The sequence below is a fragment of the Spinacia oleracea genome, chromosome 3 (genome assembly GCF_020520425.1).
Source record: "Spinacia oleracea cultivar Varoflay chromosome 3, BTI_SOV_V1, whole genome shotgun sequence".
In the NCBI taxonomy this organism is placed as follows: Eukaryota; Viridiplantae; Streptophyta; class Magnoliopsida; order Caryophyllales; family Amaranthaceae; genus Spinacia; species Spinacia oleracea.
In genome coordinates this window covers 79,693,178-79,718,665 of record NC_079489.1, presented here as the reverse complement: position 1 = coordinate 79,718,665, position 25,488 = coordinate 79,693,178, and the positions used below count along the sequence as shown (strand labels likewise).

Genomic DNA, 25,488 nt, shown 5'->3' with positions numbered 1-25,488 from the left:
GGTATTTACTCCGGAGTAATTAAGATTGACAGAGACAATGTCAAATTGTCATAGAAATCCAAAATTAGTAATAAAAATTAAAACACCAAAAATGGAGGAAAACAACAAAAACTATAATTATTTTAAAAATAAATAAAAATCACTCCACTTGACATCTCATGCCATTTTTAGCACATTCAGCGGCACCTCTCCTCCACTCTCCTTCTTACAACACACCATTTTTGGAGAGAGAAACTCACTACTTTTCTAGACAGAGAAACTCACTCACTACTTTTCTGGAGAGAAAAACAGAGTGTGGTTTTTTTTTTCACAGTGTAGCAACCTCACCACTCCAACCAATGAACCAACCATCTCTCTCCACCTTTCTCTAACTACAATCCGCCATTTTTATACCTTCATTCTTTTTCTCTCTCCTCCATTTTCCTTTCAGCCCCCTTTTCAATTTTATTCCCCTTCTAGTTCAATTCGCGCAAAAACCCTAATTTTCTCTCTCCTAAAAAAGTCCCCCTTTTCCAGTTGAATTTAACCCCATTGTTATTATCATCATCATAATTTAACCATTTCCCCCAAAAGTATGCTTCTCCCATTTTTCTTCTTCTTCTTGTTTTTCGTCTTCCCAATGTACAGTCACTCGTCAACCTAACTTTAATCGATTTTCTCTCTCCTAGGTTTTTTTTTTCTCGGCAGTCTTAGCGATGTTTTTCGGTTGTAGGGGTAATATTAGTTGTAGTAGTAATGGTAGTGTGGTTTTCACCATTTTTTCTCTCCTAATTTTGAATTTTCTCACTCCATCGCTAGTTCTCTGCAACTCAGACGAAGTTCGAGCTCTATTAGAGTTCAAAAAGGGGATCAAAGATAACCCACTTGGGAAAATCGTTACAACATGGAATGCAACGGCTGTCGCAACTGCTTCAGATCTCGATTCTTGCCCCACCTCCTTCCATGGCGTCGTTTGCGACGATGCAACGAACTCCGTCGTTTCCATTGTTCTCGAGAGCTTGAATCTCGGCGGTGAGTTGAAGTTTAGTACCCTAATTGGGTTAAAAATGCTCCAAAAACTGAATTTAAAGGGGAATAATTTCACTGGTAGATTAGTTCCCCAATTAGGTTCAATGAGCAATTTGCAGTTCTTAGATCTGTCGGATAATCAGTTTATTGGTCGGATCCCTGACCGAATTCACGACCTCTGGAACTTACAGCACTTGAATGTGTCAAATAATCGGTTTTCCGGGGGTTATCCTGCCGGAATTCAGAACCTCCAGCAGCTAAGGGTTTTGGATATGCATGCGAATGAGCTATGGGGTGATATTGGGGTGTTCTTCTCTGAGCTGAGGAATGTGGAGCATGTTGATTTGAGTATGAACCAGTTTTCGGGTGAGCTTCCGGTTGATCCTTCTAGTGTTTCGAGTTTGGGGAATACAATTCGACATTTAAACTTAAGTAGTAATCTGCTGGGTGGGAAGTTCTTGTCAGATGCTACATTGTCATTGTTCCAGAGCTTGGCAGAATTGGATTTGGGGGATAATATGATTGGGGGAGAGCTTCCTTCTTTTGGCTCGTTGAACAATTTGAGGGTTTTGTGTCTGAGAAACAATCAATTGTATGGAGAGATACCTGGGGAGCTGTTGACTACTTCGATTCATTTGATTGAACTGGATCTTAGTGGAAATGGGTTTTCGGGTAAGCGATGTTGGGTCCATTTGTTCTGCTTTCAATTATTGTCACTCATTTTTTATAAAGTTTATCTGCAATTAGTAGAACTTTGAATGTGATGTTGAAGGTAGAGATCTTTTTATGTGCTCCATTTCACTTTGTATTGCTCTAATTGAATGCAGCTTTGAACAAATTGTATTGAGAGTTGAAATTCAATTGGTTTAACCTGCATGCAACTGTATTAAGTAAAGATCTAGGATGTGAAGTGTGAGAAGTGTTGTGATTGGTCAATCTACCAGATGCTGTTTTTTATGCTGTTGTGTTATCAACGGTGCGAACAGTAAGGGGTTCTCAGCATCATGATTATGTCCTTATAGGACATGCAAGATCTTCTGTTCAAAGATAGAAATTTGAAAACGCTTTCCTTGGTTCTCTGTCTCTTCCTTATGTATGGTTCTTAGTCATCTTGGTATTGAGATTCATTGTATGCAGAAGTCTTGTTGGAGTATCAGCATTTTTTGTGTTTTCACTGCTGGGTTACTTTCAAGCTTGGTCGACCTGGTTTAATCTGTCGATGTGCAAACCTTTTCCCTGTCTTTTCTTAATGAGCTGGTGTATGATCGATTCAATCGATAGCATATGCTAGTGACTTGGAAGTTGGAACCAGACATTTTTTTAATCTATTCCTTGAATCGGCAGAAGTTATTATTTTAGTCTAATTTCCAGTGATGAGCTTGTATGAAGATACCTGGGTACTGGGAGCTTTAATAGGTGATGTTTTGTAAGAAATTTCTGTAATTTGTTGAGCAGTAAATTTTTGGCATACTGAGAACTACAACTATAGCCATAGAGATACCTAATAATTTTTGATTTGTCCTTGAGGTGCCTCGTACAGTATGACAAATATGCATTAATCGTTTGTGTTTGCTTGGTACACAACAATGTGTTTTATTAGTAATCTTTCACATTTTATAAGTCGGTGCATTCCATGTTTCATTTGTTTCTAAGGATATAAAATTATGAATCTGTTCAAGAAGTTCCCTATGTTGTTCTGTAACTTATTCATGTATTCCTCTGGATTCTTCCTTTCCATTTATGAGTTTGCCTGAAACATTTAGTTTGTCTACAAGCAGGCTCTATCCGTGGCATCAACTCAACAACATTGGAGATACTTGATTTGAGTTCAAATAGGTTAACTGGGAGCTTCCCAGAATTCAGTGCTCAATCAGGTTTGACTACTTTGAGAATCAGTAACAACTCTTTAGAAGGTCGCTTGCCCTCTGAATGGCGTCAGTTTCCGAGATTATCCAAGGTTGACCTGAGCATCAACAACATGGCTGGGCCGATTCCATCTGCTTTATTTTCGTTGAACTTGATAAACTTAAATCTTTCTAGAAACCATTTCAATGGAGTAATCCCCTTCCCGGAATCTACTGTTGGCGAATTCTTGGCCCAGCCTGTTTTTGCACCCTTGGAGTCCTTAGATCTTTCCGATAATTCATTAGTAGGTGGTCTTTCCAAAGATATAAGATTCATGGGTAGGCTGAGATCATTGAATCTTGCAAAAAATAGTTTATCAGGACATATACCAAGTTCATTGGACCGTATTAATGGGTTGGAATCCCTTGATTTGTCAAACAATCAATTCGAGGGTCACTTACCTGGTACGCTTCCTTCAAGTCTAAAAGCATTGAATGTGACCTATAATGAACTGTCAGGTACAGTTCCTGAAAGCTTGAGAACATTTCCACCGAGTTCATTTCATCCAGGAAATGAGAAGCTGGTTATCCCAGGTGTCGAAGGACCACCGAATGGTGGTTCAAATTATATATCTGGAAATAAAGGACATCGACGTTCAAAGTCGTCTAGCATCAAGATTGCCATTATTCTTGCCTGTGTTGGGGCTGCTCTAATGATTGCATTTGTTGCACTAGCTTATTACCGTGCTCATCATGGGTTTCATGGGAGTAGCAAATTCAATGGTGCAACAACTGGAAGAGATGTTAAAGTGGGAAGGGTTACTCGGCCTTCACTTTTCAAATTTCATGCTGGCTCTGAGCCTCCGGAAACGTCAATGAGTTTTTCTAATACTCATTTACTGACTTCGAATTCAAGGTCATTATCAGGTCAGGCTGAACTTGTGACAGACATATCTGAGCGTGCACCTGTGGCAGCAGCATCTAGTACTTCTTATGTGAAGCACAATCTCCCTGATAATCCTATAGTGACATCAGCACGGAGGTCGCCTCCAGGTTCTCCATTGTCATCCTCACCCCGTTTCTTTGAGACATCTGAACAACCCGTAACATTGGATGTCTACTCACCTGATCGGTTTGCTGGAGAGCTGTATTTCCTTGATGCATCACTTGCATTCACAGCTGAGCAGTTATCTCGAGCCCCAGCTGAAGTTCTTGGTCGAAGTAGTCATGGTACATTGTACAAGGCCACACTCGGTGGTGGACAAATGTTAACAGTAAAGTGGCTGAGGGTAGGATTGGTTAAAAGTAAGAAAGAATTCGCAAAGGAAGTGAAAAAGATTGGTTTAATGAGGCATCCGAATATAGTTCCAGTACGAGCTTATTACTGGGGCCCCAGAGAACAAGAGAGGCTTATTTTATCAGATTATATCAATGGGGATAGCTTGGCACTTCACCTGTACGGTAAGGCAGTTAGAGCTTATATCTGTGATGTTTGAGCCTCAACATGCTTGAACTTGATATGCAAATGTTTTGCTACTGCGATTTTTTTGTGAAAATTTTGTGATGATATATTTTTCTTATGTCTGTTCCAGAAGTTCCTAGGTTACTTTGAGTCTAGTTCATTCTAGAATCAATTAGTTTTCTATTTTGTAGTGGAATTATGATTTAGGAGAATGATTTACTTGGTACTACACATAATTTTTCCTTTGTTTGCCTTCTTGTCATCAGTATTTGTGAAGATGTCAGCATTGTCTTGTCATTTTGCATTTGAGAGCTTTTTTCATTGCATTTTAAAATTTAAGATGTTCCCTGCTTTTTGTGATGTTATGAATTAAGGAGGAGAAGAAGATGATTTCAATTAATAAACTGGAATTACAGAAAAGTAATGGATATTCAAGCTTTTGGGAGGCTTGATTTGAACTATCCAAAAGTTCCACAAAACTCTCATCAGTATCCAACATAACATTCTTTCTCTAACATGCTCTGTATATAGTGACATCAGTTCATTACATGTGATTGGGTTGTCTTAGATTGAGATCTTGTTCTGATATCTTCAACATGATATTTAACTATCTTGTTCTGATCCTGCTTGGTGTATCATCTCTAAAACCTTATCATCATTTGTCCTATGCAGAATCCACGCCCCGAAGATATTCTCTTTTGTCATTCAGTCAGAGGTTGAGAGTTGCTGTTGACATTGCACGCTGCCTGGTCTTTCTTCATGATAGAGGCATGCCTCACGGAAACCTGAAGCCAACAAACATACTCTTAATGGGGCCTGATCTCAGTGCCCGAGTGACTGATTATGGTTTACACCGCTTAATGATGCCTGCTGGAGTTGCTGAGCAGATTTTGAATCTTGGGGCACTTGGTTATTGTGCTCCTGAACTTTCTAATGCTTCCAAGCCAATGCCCTCATTGAAAGCTGATGTGTATTCATTTGGAGTGATTATTATGGAAATTTTGACAAGAAGAAGTGCTGGTGATATCATATCAGGGCAATCAGGTGCTGTTGACCTAACAGATTGGGTTCGGCTCTGCGATAAAGAAGGGCGGCGCATGGATTGTATAGATCGCGACATTGCAGGGAGGGAAGAACCCTCGAAAGTGATGGACGATATGCTCGGTGTATCTCTTAGGTGTATTCTTCCTGTAAATGAGCGGCCTAACATTCGACAAGTCTTTGAAGATCTATGTTCAATAGCTGGTTGATAAATCTGTGTACATGGTGTCCCTATTAGTCTCTTACCACAGACTTCCTTTTTGGGTTAATTTTATTCTCCCTCCCCCACCCAGCCCCTGTAGCAGTCTTCTTTTCACTTCTGCAACCGGTTCCGAAGGCAGGCTCGAATGTGGGGTGATTGATCTCATTCATTTTTTCAAAATTTTTCTTGTGTAAAGTTACAATTGATCCATTGTTTGATTGACATATTTTTGAGTTTGGTGATGATGGTGAACTGAAAGCTGGCTGCAATTTTTTTGGGCGCCTTCTTTCACCATCCTTGGTTAATTTATTGGTACTAATGCACTTCCTGATGTTAGATCTGACATATCCCACCGAACTATATTAATTGTTTTTATTCATATTTTCTTGGTCAAATTTGGTGAATTATTCAAAAGGCCGATTATTGTCAAGTTTGGAGTCCCCTTAATTAGTGGCGGAGCCAAGATTTGAACCATACGATCATAATCAATGTATAAATTAAAATAAATTAATACTTAAAAAAGATCCTTCTCGAAAGTAACAAGTATCAGTTATTACAACCAAATATCAAAATTGCAATTGTTCTACTATCTATTATATCATTCATATTAACATTCAAAAACATATCTCTCTCTAGATAATTAATCAAACAATCATTCAACATTTGATCTCCCATGCTATTGGGCAATTTATCTTTCACTTGCGTCATTCCAGAAAACATTCTTTCCACACTTGCTGTTGCAACAGGGAGAGTCGACACAAACTTCAAAAGCAAGTAGACCCGGTCATGAGTTGCATGCTTTCCCGCCTCAACAAGTTTCATAAAAAGCTCATTAATAGTCTCCAAATTCCAAAATCTATCATCTGTTCTCATAGTAACAATGAAATTTTGAAGTGCACGATCAAAGACAATTATTTTCGTAGTTCGAAAATCCTTGAGATACTATATAGCAAGTTGAACCAATTTTTCTTTGTCAAAAGAAGCAAATTGATTAGAGGGATTAAAGCAAGACATACACACAAGTAAGTCTTTACTTACCTCGAGGAACTGATTTTCAAGTTCTTGTAATTGAAGATCAATAGAAAAACATCAACTCGGAGTTGATGAAAATTTGTCATTTGTGGGCCATTACCTCTATACATCCTTCTCCCAGGAACAACATAGTTCCCCTCCATATTTGAAACCTCAATGCCTTGTTTATCCATAAAAGAAGTGACTTTCTCCATATGAGAATTCCATTCTTCATCTCTCATCTTTTGCAAATTTAACTTCGTTACATCAACCATAGACATTGCATTTACAATGTCTTGATCACGTTTTTGCAATGCCATATTCAATTCATTTGTAATCCCAAATATAGCAACCATCAAGTGTGCCTCAAACACAAAATCAAAAGACATCAACATGTGTGTAATAAATTGTGCTTTATTTGAATCAGGTGTATCAGAAACTCCAACAATGGCATCAAGGGACTTAAGGATCGTGGGATATAACTCAAGCACATTCAAGAATGATTTAAAGTGAGTCCCCCAACGAGGTCACAAGGGCTACCCAAGCCAATTTCTTGATTTAATTCCGTTCCTGTTTCAAGTTCACCTAATGATAATACTTCTACAACACGCTGAGCTTGTATTTCTCGAATAAATTCTTTCCTCTTAGGTGAACCCCCCACAAAATTCAAGAGAGTTGCAAGTACATCAACAAAATTCCAAGCACACTTTTAATTCTTCTTCGCAAGGGAAACTTGCGTCAAGTGAAGTTGATGAGCAAAGCAATGTACAAAGTATGCTTGAAGACATTCATTCAATATCAAAGTTTTGAGGCCATTGATTGAAACTTGCATATCGCTTGCGCCATCATAACCCTGACCACGACCTTGAGAGAAAGTTAAAGAGTACTCCATGAGTAATGACTCAATAACATCTTTAAGAGTCAAAGAACTAGTATTGGGAACATGCACAACACCAAGAAAACGTTCACACACTTCTCCCCTTTTATTAACATATCTCAAACAAAAAGCCATTTGTTCCTTATCAAAAACATCGGCAGACTCGTCAGCATGGATAACAAAAAACCTCCCCTCATCCTTAAGATCTTTAAGATCTTCAAGTATTGCTTTAGTTGTCTCTTTTTCACAAGCATTGCTAATGTCTTTTTGAACAACAGGAGAAGTAAGTTGACAATTACCATTGGCCCTTTTCAAAACAACTTTGGAATATTCAACATCATGTTCTGAAAGAAGAGTCAATAGTGCAATAACGTTACCTCTATTCAATGATCTTTCAGATTCATCATAACCAAGAAAAGACAAAACTTGGAGTAAAAGCAATCTGATTGCTATGATTGAAGCCTCCATTCGCTTATGATAGTTTCCTCCGTTTGCTTTGATAAAGCGGTGATAATGCCACCTTTTTGTTTCTTGTATAACTCCATAGCAACCACAACCTTATGTGAACACCCATGTGTATAGTTTCATGATCTTTAATTGTAGATAACTTATTCCATGTGTATAATTTCATGATCTTTAATTGTAGATAACTTATTCCAAGAGCGGAAACCCTCACCAACAAAAGCTTCAGCTCCAATAATATGTTCATCCTTGAACAAATAACAAATGAAACAAAAAGCAGGGTCTTTGGCGACACTATACTCAAGCTAGGTTTGCCAAGTATCAAACCATTTAACATTGAACAGACGCTTTTTCGTCCCAAAAAGTGATTGAGGATACTTGAATTCTTCAGGTTGGCAAGGCTTTCTTTGAAGGTAAGTTCTCCTCACTAAATTGTTAGGTTATGAATAATATAAACAATATAATTCATGCGGAAAAACCATAAAGCCAGGAATCCAAATTAATTGCCACATAGTCAATTAGCATAATTAGGATACATACAATGTGATGCGTACATTCCCTAGATGCTCCCGAATCGAACAAGAACAAATTTAGGACTCCAAATGTCGCCCCTCCGTAGATAGTCCACAACACGTTTGGATCCGCCTCAGATTCAATTAACTAGAATATTATCTAAGGTTTTATGTGCACTCGGGAAACTTACCGGAAACGGAATTATTACCGGAAGCGGAAATATTATCGGAATAGGAAATATTGTCGGAATCGGAAATAAATTCCGGAATCGGAAATATTAAATATTGTTCGAATAGAAAATGAATTCCGGAATCGGAAAACGAATCGGAAGCGCGACGTACGAAGCGATCGACGAACGAGCTTGCTAGACGCTGTAGACACCTACACTTTTGTCCCCATTCCCGAAAGGGAAGGTTCGATGATGAGAACATAAAATCTCCACTTGACAACGCATCTCCTATAAAATAACGAATCTCAATTCCCCTTTTCATTTCACCCGAAACCTGCTATTTATAGAAACCTGCTATTTATGGAAACCTGCTAAAAATAGTAACTGCCGTAATGGGTAGTTATTAAAAGTGGCAAGTCATAAAAGATAGAAACCTGTCAGAATTAGGTGTTGCACTCCAACATAAATCCTAAATGAGATAGAAATTGCGAGAGAATCCTATTCCTAATACGATTCGAAAATAAGAGTTACGTATTAATTAAAATCCTAACGAGCCTAGAGTTCGTAACGGGCCCAGATGCATTCCATCGTAAAATTAATACGCACTAAAAGACTCGATTAAGTCTCATACACTCCGGATTCTAAGAGTCCGAATCTGACAAAGAAACGGCCCAAACATCAATTTCAACGCCCAGCCCTGGGCGCTGAAATTGCTTGGATCCTATTTTCTACGCCCAGAGCTGGGCGCCGAAATCTTTGACGCCCAGCCTTGGGCGCTGAAAATACCTGGGACGTGTTCTTTCCTAATTCTTCGTGGATTAGAGTTCTACAATTCTATCTTTCCACGAACTCTTTTCTATAAATAGGGCCTTAAGTTCGACGTGAAAGGAACACAACACAATTATTATTCTGAGTATTGACTCTAAACCCCTAAGCCTAAGCATCACGCTGCAAAACTGATCACGCGTTCTGTCGCAATCGATCCATAAATCGAACAGAACGTATCCCGTCCCATAATTTGAGATTCGTTAAATAAAAGGAGAAATAGCAAAGTCAAAGTGGTTAGTTTTCTGAGAACCGTGACGTACCTCTCAAGGGTGCGTCGTAATGTGTCCCTTTTCTATGATTTAATTGCTTTCCTCGCCCTTTTTATGAACTGTTAAACTAACTAAATCTGATTGTTCTATCACGCCTAATAAATATGATATTTTTAGGAAATTGGATTATCATGCTAGGTCCCTTAATACAATCTAAATCAGATAATCGCGTTCGATCTAGTATTATATGTTGCATATTGTTAAAATCGACTCAGATTAGTTTAATAGTTAACGCATGTCCCTTCAATTATTTATGATGAGCTAGTAAGGATATCCTGCCTCTGGAGTTATCGAAGAGCGAGTACTCCTCTCGGTAGTTACAGTCCCCCGAACCCTCAATCTCTACCCTGCGGGTGTACGTTGAGCGATCCCCACCACCAGGGATCACAAGGGAACCTACGTCCGTCGTGGTCAAACATAATTGCACTCCCTTTATGTCACGATAACCGGGTTTTGTCAGTTTTTCTCATTGTCGTTAAAAACTGAATGGCGACTCCTATATTACTAGTCAATTGGGTGTAAACTCACAGGAAATCCAATTACACTTGATTTGACAAAAAGAAGCGTCACACCCACGAGGGACGAGGTCACGCATTAGCCTCGTGCTTTTTCGACCCCCTCACAGTGGCGACTCCACTGGGGAAAGTGAAGGAAATACTCGTGCTTGTAGGTAATCAAAATAGCCGAAGGGTGAAACGATCCTACCCCGCGTTTATTTCCCCATCAAGTTGGGACGACCTAAAAATCAGCATATTAATGTGAACGGGCAGAACCGCATAACGAATCTTGGCTCCCTCAGGGAGTTTGGACTAAGGATACCCATCGCCAACCGGGGGGTGCATACGCTTCGAATGTTGTCCACTCGGCACTTTCGCTAGTAGTACACCCGTCCCAAACCCAATCGCTCGCCCACTAGGTCCCTCTCGCCTGCATGCCCCCTTGGCTTGCACTTGCGGGTTGGCCTTCTGGGACGAAATTCGTCTGTTGAAAGCACTACCCCGACCGGGGCATGTGGTGGATCTGCGATAGAAGCGGTACCAAGCCAGGCGCAAATAACTACCCATAGAAGCCTATCATAAACTACATGACATGTTATTATTGCCTCATGATGGAATGTTAGTTATGTGTAGCGAAATATATGATTGTGTGTGACAAACTATCCTAGAAAAACCAACGACCTTAAAAATTGCCCAAACATTCATAAACCAATTTGCCAAAGAGTTATACCGAAATACGTGTTCCGCAAACCCGAACGATCGCCACAAAAATAAGCGACGCTCGGGATGGCCTGTAATGAATCCCACAAACGCTGCACAACGCGTAAAGGACGTTATTAGGCAAGCACGCAAAATCGAAGTCGCATAAACAAAAAGTAGACGCAAACAGAAAACGAGAACCAGCCAGGGACGCATTATCAACGCCCCTGGCTGGGCGCCAGAATTTCTCACGCCCTACGCTGGGCGCTGAAGTTGCTGCCTGGTCTTCTGGTCAGGCGCAGCAGCCTCGGTGCCCGCGCAAAAGGAAAATACGTAGCACAAAAAACGTTCGTAAAAACAAATTGCTGCAAGGGCGTATGAAAAGGCACTCGATTCTAAAAGCGACTAAAAAAAATAGTAATAAATAACTCTTTGTGTCGTTGTTAGGCCTCCTACGACGACAATGCTCAGCATCAAAATCGAACATGCTAATTGAAGGAAATAATGCCCTTGGTCCAAGTATGCATTCTATGTTAAGTCTAATAAATGCGGTTCAGTATTAATTAACAAGTTAATAATTCAGTGAGATCAAGTGAGCTGAATGCCTAGCTAGAGGCCGCTTCAGTTCAAGTGGAATTAATGATATTAATCCACAGCTTACTCTTGACTGAACCCGTAGGGTCACACAAATAGTACGTAAACGGATCAAGTATTTAATAGCATTAAATACTCCATCTATGAATATTCGGAACCGACGGATCTTGGTTTCAGTGGGAGCTAAGATCGTCACAGGCAAGGAATGAATACTCCGGAAACGATGATATTGCCGGAAACGGAAATATGGATCGTATCGGAAATATAAATATTATCCAAGTCGTAGATGTTGCCGGAAACGGAAACATGGTACGTGTCGGAAAATATTATCGGAAATGGAAATATTGCCAGAATCGGAAATATTGCCGGAAACGGAAATATTGTCAGAATCGGAAATATTACCGGAATCGGAAAATAATTCCGGAAACGGAAATATTAAATATTTGTTCGAAACGGAAATTAATTCCGGAATCGGAAATATTAAATATTGTTCGTATCGGAAATAAATTCCGGAATCGGAAAATTTAATCGGAAGCGCATCGTACGAATAAGCATCGGACGAGGCCTGCCGGACGAGGCCCAGCACGAAGCCAGACCATCGCCCAGCAAGCCAAGCGCGCCGCACAAACAGCAAGGCCAGGCCCAGCAGGCTGCGCGCAGCGCGCAGCGCGCACAGCGCGCACAGCACGCGCAGCGCGCAGCGCGCGCGGGCGCTGAGTGGGCTGCTGCTCGCGCGCACGCATGAGGCCCATCGTGGCTGCCGTGCGTGTGTGTGCAAGTGTTTGTGTTCGTGCACGTTTCCTAAAACATGCAGAGTTCGGTTAATGATTAAATTCCTAATTCTATTTGATAAATTAATTAAATTAGAGTTCTTGTAGGATTCTAGGTTTAATTAATTTGTATCTGAATAGGATTTCGATTCCCTTTCCATACCGCTATAAATATGAGGCTAGGGCTCACAATTTATAACACAAGTTTCAAAGTATTCAAAGTGAGTTTTTGAGAGAAAAATTCAGTCACACATTTGCCTATAAAGTGCCGAAAATAATAGTACCTTAAGGGCGATTCTAGTTGGTCAATCTTAAGGCGGATCCGGACGTGCTGTGGACTATCTACGGAGGGACGACACTTGGAGTCCTAAAGACTTGTTCTTGTTCGGTTCGGGCGCAGCTAGGGAAGGCACGCAACAAAGAGTATGCATCTAATCTATGCTAAATGATTATGTGTAAATAATATGTTTTCCTGGGTTTATGGTTTTTCCGCATGATTTATGAATTGTCATATGTATCATAACCTAACAGTGGTATCACGAGCCCCTTATTATTTTCATAATCTAAATTGCATGAACATGGTTAAATATTACAAATTTGCAAGAATTAAAAGGGGTGATTAATTTTCGTAATTGTTAATTAATTGCAAATTGCGTTTATTTAATTATACGTACGCAGTTTTTCGGCAGTTTCTTCGTTACTCATCCGAATTGAGTGATTTTTGTGTCAATTCCGCATGTAAAAGGCATTCTAAAATTTTGACAAAAATAGTATTTTTCTGCCGAACCCAGAATTCTCAAATTCGAAGCCTAACTATGACTTTTCGAAGGTTTTAGTTTTTCGAATGCAAAATTTCGTAAATTTAAGATGTTAAATTAAATATTTGCGATTCTTGTTGATAAATCTTGAATTTTTGATTGACCTACTGCATATGTTTAACAAGTTTGAATGCCTAGTCTTGTTAATTATGCAATCTAATTTGTAATTATGATTAATTTGTTGAAAATTAGAATAATTTAGAATTAATTTGATTTTCATAATTAATTGTAATTTAATTAGAAACCTATGATTAAAAACCACCATAAAAATTGTAAATTTACGATAAATTTTAAATTTTTATGACCTAGACTTGAATCCATAACAATCGGAAATCAATTGGATAATAAATTTTCGATTTTTCGCCCTAAAATTATGAAATTAATATTATTTATTAATTTGTCATTAATTTTAAATATAAATTTTAAATTTTTATGCGATTCGTTCATATAACTTGCACGCACGAAGCAATGGACGCTTCGTGTTACCCTTAAGGGGTGTTGTATAATGCGGGCATGCGACGACGAGCAAGGGAGCTCGTCGCCCATGCGGCACGAATGCAATGAGCAAGGGCGTAGTGCACGAGCACAAGGCAGCAGCCCTGCCTTGTGTCGTGTGCCACGACCAATGGACGAATGGGCATGGGCGTAGGGCGAGCCAAGGCAGTCGCGTGTGGGCAGCAAGCGAGCTGCGCCACAACGCGCGCTGCCTCGCACAAGAGCGCGCAGCCTCGCGCGCAGCGAGCGCAAGCTCGCGTGCCACGAGCGCTGCGCCTAGCATTGCTCGCGCGCACAGCGAGCGATGTCGCCCGCCCAGCGAGCGATGTCGCGCGCCCAGCGAGCGATGGCTCGCGCGCCCAGCGAGCGATGTCGCGCGCCCAGCGAGCGATGTCGCGCGCGCACTGCGAGCGATAGCCCGCGTGCGATGAGCGCTGGCGCGCGCAGCGAGCACCAATGCGTGCGGAGGCTTGCGATAGGGATGCAGCAGCTATGCGACGAGCGCATGGGCTGCGCGCACATGGCCAGCAATGGCTGTGTGCGTGCGGCCCATGGGCGTGCAACGCGTAGGGTGTTTGCGTTACGATTAAAGATCGTTTTGAATGTTTAATTTGAAAATTTCAGTTCACGTAATTTTAATTAATTTTAAAATTAATAATTTAAATTATTTTCTTGGATTTTAATTTTGAATATTATAATTATAATAAATGTTATTTATTCTAATTATTTTACTAAAATTAAAATCATGAATTAATTTAAATAAACGACTGAAATTAAATTAAACTTTTTGGATTCAATTATAAATTTATATGAGCTTTAAATTTTAATTAAATTTGTATGTTTCCGGTTAGACTAGAAATACATTTTTATGTTTAAAATTAGTAAAGCATATGAATTTATTGGTTTAAGTGGGAGCGCTTTTTAGTCATAAACTCTTGATTAGGTCTACAAATCCTTAAGGTTAAAACAACTTGATTAGAATTAATAAGGACTGAATAATTGGTAGATTATTGGTGCCCTTGATTAATTGCTGCAAATATTTACGTGATGCATAATGTGTTTTACTAACCAGCTATGTGGGCCATTCATGATAATGAATGGGTGAATGGTATATATTGTATATGTACTGTTTTGCAGGTTATGAAGTGACTAGTATGGCCCAAATAGGATAGAAAATATGGTCTGCGTACCATTAATTTGAATGTAATTGGTCTAAAGTACCAAAGTTATTTTTCAATTCAAATATGGTCTGCGAACCATCAAATAGTTGTAATTAGTTATAGCTTATCCTATTTGAAGAAAATGGTGCCTCCCACGGAGATTTTCAAGACGGACTTTGAAGTCAAAGCTTCAAGATGAAGTCGGGCCATACTAGATCACAAATATCTTATGCATGTTTTAAGTTATTTATTGTTTTAAATATGTCTTAAAATGCATGAGATCAAAAGCTTGATTATGTTGCATGATTAAGGATTTTAGTTCACTTAAAATCTAACCAACATAGTAAGAGCCTTAAGTTCCAAACTTAAAAATTGAGTTAAAAGGTGCCATGCCAAAATATACACTTGCTTGGATATCCTTTACATCAATCTAGTAATAGTTTTCGCTCAGCGAGGTGTTACTTATTGGTCCTAAAGGGGCAAGGTACACAAATAATTGTGAGTACATGTTAGTTTTGGTGAAACTCAACGATATAAGTAAGGAGTCCTTTTATGTCGTGGCAAAATCGATAGGTTTACCTAACAAGTTCTTAGACGTACCTATCAACCAAGAGTAGTTTCTAGACTATTAGCAAAAGGCTTTTGCTTACCTAAGATGTTCTAGGATTAAGTCGACAAACTGTGCTTAATTCTTCAATGATTTTAGGATCTTGGAATCATTTTATTCACACCTGCCGGAACAATAAAATCGAATAAAATGCTAATAACTTGTTTGAATTGCATGGTTGCTTTAATTTCAAGTTATTATTCATGATAAATGTTTAGACTTTGCATGCTTCAATGTATGTTTTAATTATTGTTTATAATTAAATATCTTGCACTGCAATAAATCCTTTTAGAAAGGTAACAGTAAATTTCCTCGATTGGTAGTGAATCCAAGAACGATTCACGGAAATGAGAGAAAGTGAGCAATTTAAAATGTACGTTTCTTATATCGACTTTTATGGTTGTTTTCGAGTATCAAAATCGAATGGCAAACCAATTGGTGCTTGTGAATTCAAAATACACTGTAGTTTTGAGATCATAAAGCATTGAGTCTAATACGCTCAGCTTTACCAATGGTTAACAACCTAATATCTTTGTCCATTTAATTCTCGAATGAGTCTAGTCCCTAGACATTCGAATAGATCGATGCTTAGAGAACTTTAGAAGCTTCTGGTAAGATCATCTAGTTGAAACAAAATATTCAACATAAATGGTAAAGAACCTTGTTGGTGACATTGGACATGTCTAACAAAGTATAAAAGTCAACACTAAAGAATTCAATTCTTAAGACTATAAGAAAGGGTACAAGAAATAGGAAAACGAGGAACAATGAAAGGAATTTACGATTCCGTTTCTACCTATAAGTTTATGTTTAAAGAGAAGTGACCTAGCAATCAAACTTCCTTGGTATCATATACCGCTTGAGGTTCTTACTTTGGTAATAACTCAAACAATGGAAGCTAGGATACACTAATGACCTACAAGTGGGAAATGAAGCATGGCAATGCTACATTAATTGTAGGGTCATCTAAGTTTGTTTTAAGTCCTTTCAAAGGCTGGAACTTAATGGCTATTTTGTTCCAAAATCAGCATACCTAAATTTCTGCTTCAAACACAGAAAGACTCACATTCAAAGAAAAACAAAAACAATGTTTGTTTGTTTATTTGAATGAAATGGTCAATTACAGGTTGAGTCAATATGCTTGATTAAAACAAACAACTCTTTAAAGAACTTTACTAGGTTCAAATCAACCCCTTGATTTGAGTTCCACAAATCTTTGGCATTGTTGCTTAGACCATATCAACAAGTTAACATTCATAAGCTCTATTTTGATGGACTTCTGAAAGTTGATTGATTTCTAGATCATTTTAAGACAACTAGTCTTACTTGTTGAAAGTAACAAAAGATATGAACTATTGTTAGAACGCCTAGACAATGGAGTTCAAAGCTAAAGAAAGATTTTATGACTTTATTATTTCACATGGATTTGAGTGAATATAGGTTTATTTACTCAAATGTGATATAAGTTGAATCTGTTTGGCTAGTTCAAAGATTCAGAAGTATAAAATCCACTTGGCAAGAAATCATAAAGATCTAGGTTAGATCATGTTGATGATTACTTGAGACCAAATATGATCATCAATGATTGTGTGTTGTAATTTCACAATCTAGGTCCATAAGATATGGCATATCTTAGTTGGAATAATCGAAGTCAATTAGTACTTGATTCGATCAATGATGAATCATAAAGACTTTTCCTATAATTTCTAAAACAAAATGCTCAACTACCACCAAACTAAACCAAATTCGTCAAAGCTATTGAAAAGTAATTTCAGGATATCTTTTCAATTATATATATCTAAAGAGTTGCTAAACTCAGTGGGAGCTTAGTGTTTGTTATTCAACAAACTAAGGCCCAAGTCTAGATATATGTTTCATTGTGATTTATTCAAATGAGACACAAGGGTATTGTTTCTACCACGAATTTTTGAGAACATAATGTTTGTTTGCTCGAAATGATGTCCTTTTGGAGATTCGTTTCCAAAATGACAAGTGGGAGAAAATAGACCTCGAAAGTTTTCGAGGCAAACAACAAACATAAACGGACATTCCGGAGGCTTTTCAAAGTGCTTCAGAAAAACCGAACTTATTCTTTAAGGACTTTAGAAGTGGCTTTAAAGAATAGACATCTCTTAGAAGACTTTACAAGTGCTTCAAGGAGAACAGAATATTCAAAGGACTTTCAAGTGGCTATTGATATTCTATTGTTTGATGTTCTATACCCAAGTAGGCATAGAATTCAAGTCACTGAAACTATGAGATTCTTCTATTAAATAGTGAAGAAACATAGAGATCAGGTCAATGAAACTATGAGATTCTTCTATTAAATAGTGAAGAAACCTACAACTTGCAGTCAAACTATCATCATATAGATTAATGAGTTTGTGACTTGTAAGAAAGCTATGACGAAACCTAGATTCCCTAAAATGGTTAGAGGCCATATATAGACTCAAATGTTTTAAATGGTTAGAGGCCATAAAACATACTCAATGTTTTGATGACAAAATTGAAATTTTGTTGATTTGCAAGAATGGGTTCACACCTATTGGTTGCAAGTTTGTTTTAAGGATAAAAACCATCAAACATGGAATTGTGTTCACACACAAAGCTAGATTAGTTGCTAAAGGTTACAAGCAAATTCATGGTGTGAATTGTGTTGAAACCTCATGCATAATCGTAATGCTCAAGTCTATAATTCAAGCAATGATTGCATATTGGTACATATAGCAATTGGATGACAAAACGTATTCCTCAATCAAATGTTGGAAGAAACTATGTACATGGTATGTCATAGGATTTGTGGATCCAAATAAATGCTTGAAAGAGAAAGCTAGTTTATAAAATCTAAGTACAGATTTAAAGCAAGCAATTGGGAATTAGAAATGTATTTTAGTGAAGCTAATAAGTATTTTAGTTTCATAAAATATACATGATTCTTATAGATATATAAGAAGTTTAGTGGGAGTACATAAAAACTTATTTGGTCCTATGTGTATCACACACATATCTCTCTATTGTGAAACAACATTCAAATGCTAATGACTTAGATTTGAAATTATTCATCAATGATGGACCATGGCGAAACTTAGTACATACTGGATATTAAGATCTATTTACAAAGATCTTATGATATTGTTTTGGATTAAGTAATGGCATTTACTAAATCAAACACGAAAGACTCCATTGGAGATATTCGACCCATATGAATAAATCTAAGTAAAGGATGTTTGAACTATGTATAAGCATTTACTAAGTTAAACATCAAAGAATCTAAGTAAGATTCTTAAACCTATATTATATGTCAAAGAATTTAGCTGGATTTAGTATCTACTGAAACTAGATGAGCTAAAGTTACATGAATAGAATTCAATTGGGAATTATTCTGCAAAAGAACTTATCATGTATGATATAATATGAGGATCGCCAAAAACGTATTGTATGACTTTAGCCATGACGAACATATACCAATCTCTATTGATCTAAGTAAAGATCAACTAGTTTGAGATCAAGAATACTTATGGTACTTGAAAAGGTACATAAGAATAGTTCTTGAATTCAAGGAAATAAAGATATGCTAAATATTGATGCTACACGCATAAACACTGGCAAAGGATCAAGCAAGACCCTTTGGAGTTAACCATTGATAAGGACGAGCTATAGAGCATCGTGTTTTGAAATGGCAACATGGATTGGAGACCATGAGTTGTTGCGTGGGAAATTAAAATAATAATTTCTATGTTCTAAGATATAGTTGGAGAGTCTTCCACATATCTATGAACTGCTTGGATAGGTAAAACCAAACAAAGCATCACTAGCAACCTATACAGTTGAAGTAAAAGTAATTATTGCCTAAGAAGCAATAAAACAGGGTTGTTTAAAGAGTTCTTCACTGAACTTGGGAAGATCACCTATCTGCTGGCTTGATGGTTCTTCATTGAAAAATGCGTAGAACCACTCTTGAAGCAAGAAAAAGGTCTGCTAACTTGATGGTTCTTCATTGCAAAATGAGTAAAACCACCATCGAAGTAAGAAAGACTAGATCACATAATAAACAAACTCGAAAAGATCTTATCATCATATCTCGAAGAACATTCGATGAAAAGGATATTAAGATTGGCAAAGCATGATAACTAAACCTATGCAACAAGTGAGAAGCAACACTCACGTTGTAGCACTGGAAATCAAGCATAGCTTTGAATTCCATGAATTGTTTTAGAAGATCGGTTTGAGGCCCATGGTTATAAAACATTGGGGTTGAACATTTATCATATATGAAATGTATTTTCATATTCCATTTAATCTTGGTTTAGTATTAAATGATGAGTCCCTTCAAATTTGACGATATATTCAAGATAGACTGTCAGGACCAGTCCTGTGACTAAGAAATGTCTATCAAGTGAACTTGAATGTCAAAGGTTGAAAATGGTCCCTAATCGGAGTTTTCTATAAAATTGGACGCATAGAAAACGTTAGACGATTAGAATGCAAGATGACTAGTAGTTCTGTTTCTTGAACTATGTGGACATGGCAATGTCATAATCATTTGCATAGATACTTACTTTGGGAAGACTAGTATCGGACAAGACCTATGAAACTTTACTGTAAGAGATGAAAATCTGTCATGAGTAAATTTCATTAAATTATTAGACACTAAATCCTCAATACCTGAGTGATTTGAGATTACTTGTTTGAGAACTGGTTGCTTTGACGTTGACCAACCGTCGCACCGTAAAAGGAGGCTATAAAGGCAACGCTCAGGTAATCACCTATCAAACGAAGTCTAATCTCAAGATCGCAAGATTGGGATTGTCCTCCCATAAATCGGGATGAGATGCTTAAAAGTTGTACAAGGCCACTCGGAGAGCTAGAAACTGTGAAATGCATGGCCGTGCTCGGATGAATCATAGGCTATGATTATCTGTTTATTTGATCAGTTGAACTCTGAAACCGAGGAACACCTCTGGACATAATAAGGATGACAACTCTTACCTTATGTTCAAGAGCAAGCATCGAGCGACAAAGGAATTAGGAAATGCACACTTGTCCCTAAGGACAAGTGGGAGACTGAAGGAAATAATGCCCTTGGTCCAAGTATGCATTCTATGTTAAGTCTAATAAATGCGGTTCAGTATTAATTAACAAGTTAATAATTCAGTGAGATCAAGTGAGCTGAATGCCTAGCTAGAGGCCGCTTCAGTTCAAGTGGAATTAATGATATTAATCCACAGCTTACTCTTGACTGAACCCGTAGGGTCACACAAATAGTACGTAAACGGATCAAGTATTTAATAGCATTAAATACTCCATCTATGAATATTCGGAACCGACGGATCTTGGTTTCAGTGGGAGCTAAGATCGTCACAGGCAAGGAATGAATACTCCGGAAACGATGATATTGCCGGAAACGGAAATATGGATCGTATCGGAAATATAAATATTATCCAAGTCGTAGATGTTGCCGGAAACGGAAACATGGTACGTGTCGGAAAATATTATCGGAAATGGAAATATTGCCAGAATCGGAAATATTGCCGGAAACGAAAATATTGTCAGAATCGGAAATATTACCGGAATCGGAAAATAATTCCGGAAACGGAAATATTAAATATTTGTTCGAAACGGAAATTAATTCCGGAATCGGAAATATTAAATATTGTTCGTATCGGAAATAAATTCCGGAATCGGAAAATTTAATCGGAAGCGCATCGTACGAATAAGCATCGGACGAGGCCTGCCGGACGAGGCCCAGCACGAAGCCAGACCATCGCCCAGCAAGCCAAGCGCGCCGCACAAACAGCAAGGCCAGGCCCAGCAGGCTGCGCGCAGCGCGCACAGCGCGCACAGCACGCGCAGCGCGCAGCGCGCGCGGGCGCTGAGTGGGCTGCTGCTCGCGCGCACGCATGAGGCCCATCGTGGCTGCCGTGCGTGTGTGTGCAAGTGTTTGTGTTCGTGCACGTTTCCTAAAACATGCAGAGTTCGGTTAATGATTAAATTCCTAATTCTATTTGATAAATTAATTAAATTAGAGTTCTTGTAGGATTCTAGGTTTAATTAATTTGTATCTGAATAGGATTTCGATTCCCTTTCCATACTGCTATAAATATGAGGCTAGGGCTCACAATTTATAACACAAGTTTCAAAGTATTCAAAGTGAGTTTTTGAGAGAAAAATTCAGTCACACATTTGCCTATAAAGTGCCGAAAATAATAGTACCTTAAGGGCGATTCTAGTTGGTCAATCTTAAGGCGGATCCGGACGTGCTGTGGACTATCTACGGAGGGACGACACTTGGAGTCCTAAAGACTTGTTCTTGTTCGGTTCGGGCGCAGCTAGGGAAGGCACGCAACAAAGAGTATGCATCTAATCTATGCTAAATGATTATGTGTAAATAATATGTTTTCCTGGGTTTATGGTTTTTCCGCATGATTTATGAATTGTCATATGTATCATAACCTAACACTAATAACTATGAACGTCACATGGGTAAAGTATTCAAAAAAATAATGTTCAAATAGAGTCTTCAAAAAAAAATAATGTTCGAAAAAAATAAATTCGAGTCTAGACTAGGCTACGCCAAAGTACAATCTAAATCCTAAGTCTTAGTTGTCTTATCCATAGAATCGGTCCTAATGCTTGGTGTCGTTCTGCAAGTTAAAAGGTTAAACCATATTGAGTCTCCCTTCCTAACATTTAAATCAATAAGCACCCATATGTAATTGTCATCCCTTGCTAAGAGTCTACGGCCTCAATACTCTCTCACCAACAAGAAGAATATATTATAGTATTTGCAAAATGGAAACAGTCACATTGTGAAAATCATTCCTCCATAGTCGCACAACCCCCAAAGTGAGCCTAAGGTATCAATACCATTGGCAACATAAAATTAATGGCCTCAAGGCTTATGATCACATTGGGTCACGACCATCATAGTCCTCTCGAGCCACTCGCTCCTTGAAGTATTCCTAAGTACGGACTAAAAGATTTTCCATGAATGCAACATGACAAACCATGAAAATACCCAAATCGGCATGCCATAAGGCTACCATTGGAGTAAAGCAATACACACTAAGAGAGAAGCCGCACTAATGATTCTAGTCTTGCAAAAATAAAAATTCGATCTCCCCAATTAACTACCTCGCCAACATTAAGCAAAATGGCGCATGACAAATGAACACCCAAGGGTTAAAATCTAAAGTGTCAACCAACGAAAGTTATGGTCCAATTAGCCTAAGTTTGAGAGTCGCTTGGTCAAGTGTTATAGGCTTACGCCACGTCATTATTTTGAGTCTAGGCCACCTCCTTGTATGTTAGGTTATGATACATATGACAATTCATAAATCATGCGGAAAAACCATAAAGCCAGGAAAACATATTATTTACACATAATCATTTAGCATAGTTTAGATGCATACTCTTTGTTGCGTGCCTTCCCTAGCTGCGCCCGAACCGAACAAGAACAAGTCTTTAGGACTCCAAGTGTCGTCCCTCCGTAGATAGTCCACATCACGTCCGGATCCGCCTTAAGATTGACCAACTAGAATCGCCCTTAAGGTACTACTTATTTTCGGCTAAATGGGCAAGAGTTATGGCTGATTTTTCTGCTTAAAAATCCTAGCTTTGAATACTTGAAAATTTGTGTATAAATAATGACCCTAGGCCCTTATTTTTAGAGGTATGGAAAAGGAATTGGAATCCTATTAGGATACTAATTTATTTAATTTAGAATCCTGCTAGGACTCTATTTAAATAAACTTTACCTAATAGGTTTAGGATTTAATCTTTTATCGAATCCCGATAGCTTTAGGATTCGCACACGAGCATCTCACGAGCACCGTACACCCGCGCAGGCCTTGCGGCCCACGCTGAGCGCACAGCGCTCGGCCCATGCTACTGTCCGCGCGCGCCCATGGCTTCGGCTGGGCCTGGCTTGCGCTGGGCCTGGTCGAGGCTTTGGCGTGTGTTGGTGATGCGTGTGGCTTGCTGGGCGATGGCCTGGCTTCGTGCTGGGCCTTCGTCTAGCGAGCCTCGCCCGATGCTAATTCGTACGATACGCTTTCGATTAAATTCCCGATTCCGGAATTTATTTCCGATACGAACAATATTCAATATTTCCGATTCCGGAATTAATTTCCGTTTCGAACAAATATTTAATATTTCCGTTTCCGGAATTATTTTCCGATTCCGATAATATTTCCGTTTCTGACAATATTTCCGTTTCCGGCAATATTTCCGATTCCGGCAATATTTCCATTTCCGATAATATTTTCCGATACGTACCATGTTTCCGTTTCCGGCAACATCTACGACTTGGATAATATTTATATTTCCGATACGATCCATATTTCCGTTTCCGGCAATATCATCGTTTCCGGAGAATTCATTTCTTGCCTGTGACGATCTCAGCTCCCACTGAAACCAAGATCCGTCGATTCCGAATATCCATAGATGGAGTATTTAATGCCATTAAATACTTGATCTGTTTACGTACTATTTGTGTGACCCTACGGGTTCAGTCAAGAGTAAGCTGCGGATTAATATCATTAATTCCACTTGAACTGAAGCGGCCTCTAGCTAGGCATTCAGCTCACTTGATCTCACTGAATTATTAACTTGTTAATTAATACTGAACCGCATTTATTAGACTTAACATTGAATGCATACTTGGACCAAGGGCATTATTTCCTTCAGTCTCCCACTTGTCCTTAGGGACAAGTGTGCATTTCCTAATTCCTTTGTCGCTCGATGTTTGCTCTTGAACATAAGGTAAGAGTTGTCATCCTTATTATGTCCAGAGGTGTTCCTCGGTTTCAGAGTTCAACTGATCAAATAAACAGATAATCATAGCCTATGATTTATCCGAGCACGGCCATGCATTTCACTGTTTCTAGCTCTCCGAGTGGCCTTGTACAACTTTTAAGCATCTCATCCCGATTTATGGGAGGACAATCCCAATCTTGCGATCTTGAGATTAGACTTCGTTTGATAGGTGATTACCTGAGCGTTGCCTTTATAGCCTCCTTTTACGGTGCGACGGTTGGTCAACGTCAAAGCAACCAGTTCTCAAACAAGTAATCTCAAATCACTCAGGTATTGAGGATTTAGTGTCTAATAATTTTAATGAAATTTACTTATGACAGATTTTCATCTCTTACAGTAAAGTTTCATAGGTCTTTTCCGATACTAGTCTATCCAAAGTAAGTATCTATGCAAATGATTATGACATTGCCATGTCCACATAGTTCAAGAAACAGAACTACTAGTCATCTTGCATTCTAATCGTCTAACGTTTTCTATGCGTCCAATTTTATAGAAAACTCCGACTAGGGACCATTTTCAACCTTTGACATTCAAGTTCACTTGATAGACATTTCTTAGTCACAGGACTGGTCCTGACAGTCTATCTTGAATATATTGTCAAATTGAAGGGACTCATCATTTAATAAACCACAAATTAAATGGAAAAATGAATTCTTTTCATTTATTGTGAATGATTAACCAATAATGTTTTACAAAGATTTAAAATCTAAAACTTTAAAACATTAAACAGGGATATCAAAGCCATTCTCCAATATGCTTGATTCCCATAGCTGCAGTGTGCGAGTTGTGCTTCGCCTGCGGCAGAGGTTTAGTCAATGGATCTGATATGTTGTCATCAGTTCCAATCTTGTTTATCTCGACTTCTTTTCTTTCAACGAACTCTCGTAGAAGGTGAAATCTACGAAGTACATGCTTGACTCTCTGGTGGTGTCTAGGCTCCTTTGCCTGTGCAATAGCTCCGTTATTATCACAATACAGGGCTATTGGTCCTTTAATGGAGGGGACTACACCAAGTTCACCTATGAACTTCCTTAGCCATATAGCTTCCTTTGCTGCTTCATGTGCAGCAATGTACTCCGCTTCAGTTGTAGAATCCGCAATGGTGCTTTGCTTAGCACTTTTCCAGCTTACTGCACCCTCGTTGAGGCAGAAGACAAACCCAGACTGTGATCTGAAATAATCTTTGTCGGTTTGGAAACTTGCGTCCGTATAGCCTTTAACAATTAATTCATCATCTCCACCATAGACCAGGAAGTCATCTTTGTGCCTTTTCAGGTACTTCAGAATATTCTTGGCAGCAGTCCAATGTGCCTCTCCTGGGTCTGACTGATATCTGCTCGTAGCA

The 25,488-nt window shown here is 38.6% G+C and overlaps 2 protein-coding genes across 2 annotated transcripts; one reads left to right on the top strand and one right to left on the bottom strand.

Moving 5' to 3' along the window:
- The first annotated feature begins 218 nt into the window (after positions 1-218).
- LOC110790729 (probable inactive receptor kinase At5g10020) lies at positions 219-5,902 on the top strand. The gene is made up of 3 exons (XM_021995499.2): positions 219-1,680; positions 2,787-4,313; positions 4,987-5,902. Exons 1-3 carry the CDS (start codon positions 696-698, stop codon positions 5,562-5,564), a joined length of 3,090 nt encoding a protein of 1,029 aa, XP_021851191.1. The 5' UTR covers positions 219-695; the 3' UTR covers positions 5,565-5,902.
- Positions 5,903-6,103: 201 nt separating this feature from the next.
- On the bottom strand, positions 6,104-7,913 carry LOC110790726 (uncharacterized). Its single transcript, XM_021995495.1, has 3 exons — positions 7,338-7,913; positions 6,690-7,029; positions 6,104-6,420 (listed from the first exon to the last, which is right to left on the bottom strand). The coding sequence occupies exons 1-3, from the start codon at positions 7,911-7,913 to the stop codon at positions 6,104-6,106; spliced, it is 1,233 nt and encodes a 410-aa protein (XP_021851187.1).
- Positions 7,914-25,488: the final 17,575 nt, after the last annotated feature.

What these genes read in the sequence shown, in the direction of transcription:
- LOC110790729 (XM_021995499.2), top strand. Translation starts at nt 696, where the DNA reads ATGTTTTTCGGTTGTAGGGGTAATATTAGTTGTAGTAGTAATGGTAGT. An exon ending in TAGTGGAAATGGGTTTTCGG is followed by an intron (nt 1,681 to 2,786) that starts GTAAGCGATGTT and finishes GTCTACAAGCAG; the next exon opens with GCTCTATCCGTGGCATCAAC. An exon ending in CTTGGCACTTCACCTGTACG is followed by an intron (nt 4,314 to 4,986) that starts GTAAGGCAGTTA and finishes TGTCCTATGCAG; the next exon opens with AATCCACGCCCCGAAGATAT.
- LOC110790726 (XM_021995495.1), bottom strand. Translation starts at nt 7,913, where the DNA reads ATGGAGGCTTCAATCATAGCAATCAGATTGCTTTTACTCCAAGTTTTG. An exon ending in AATGTCTTCAAGCATACTTT is followed by an intron (nt 7,030 to 7,337) that starts GTACATTGCTTT and finishes ACGATCCTTAAG; the next exon opens with TCCCTTGATGCCATTGTTGG. An exon ending in TGGGAGAAGGATGTATAGAG is followed by an intron (nt 6,421 to 6,689) that starts GTAATGGCCCAC and finishes CTATGAGAACAG; the next exon opens with ATGATAGATTTTGGAATTTG.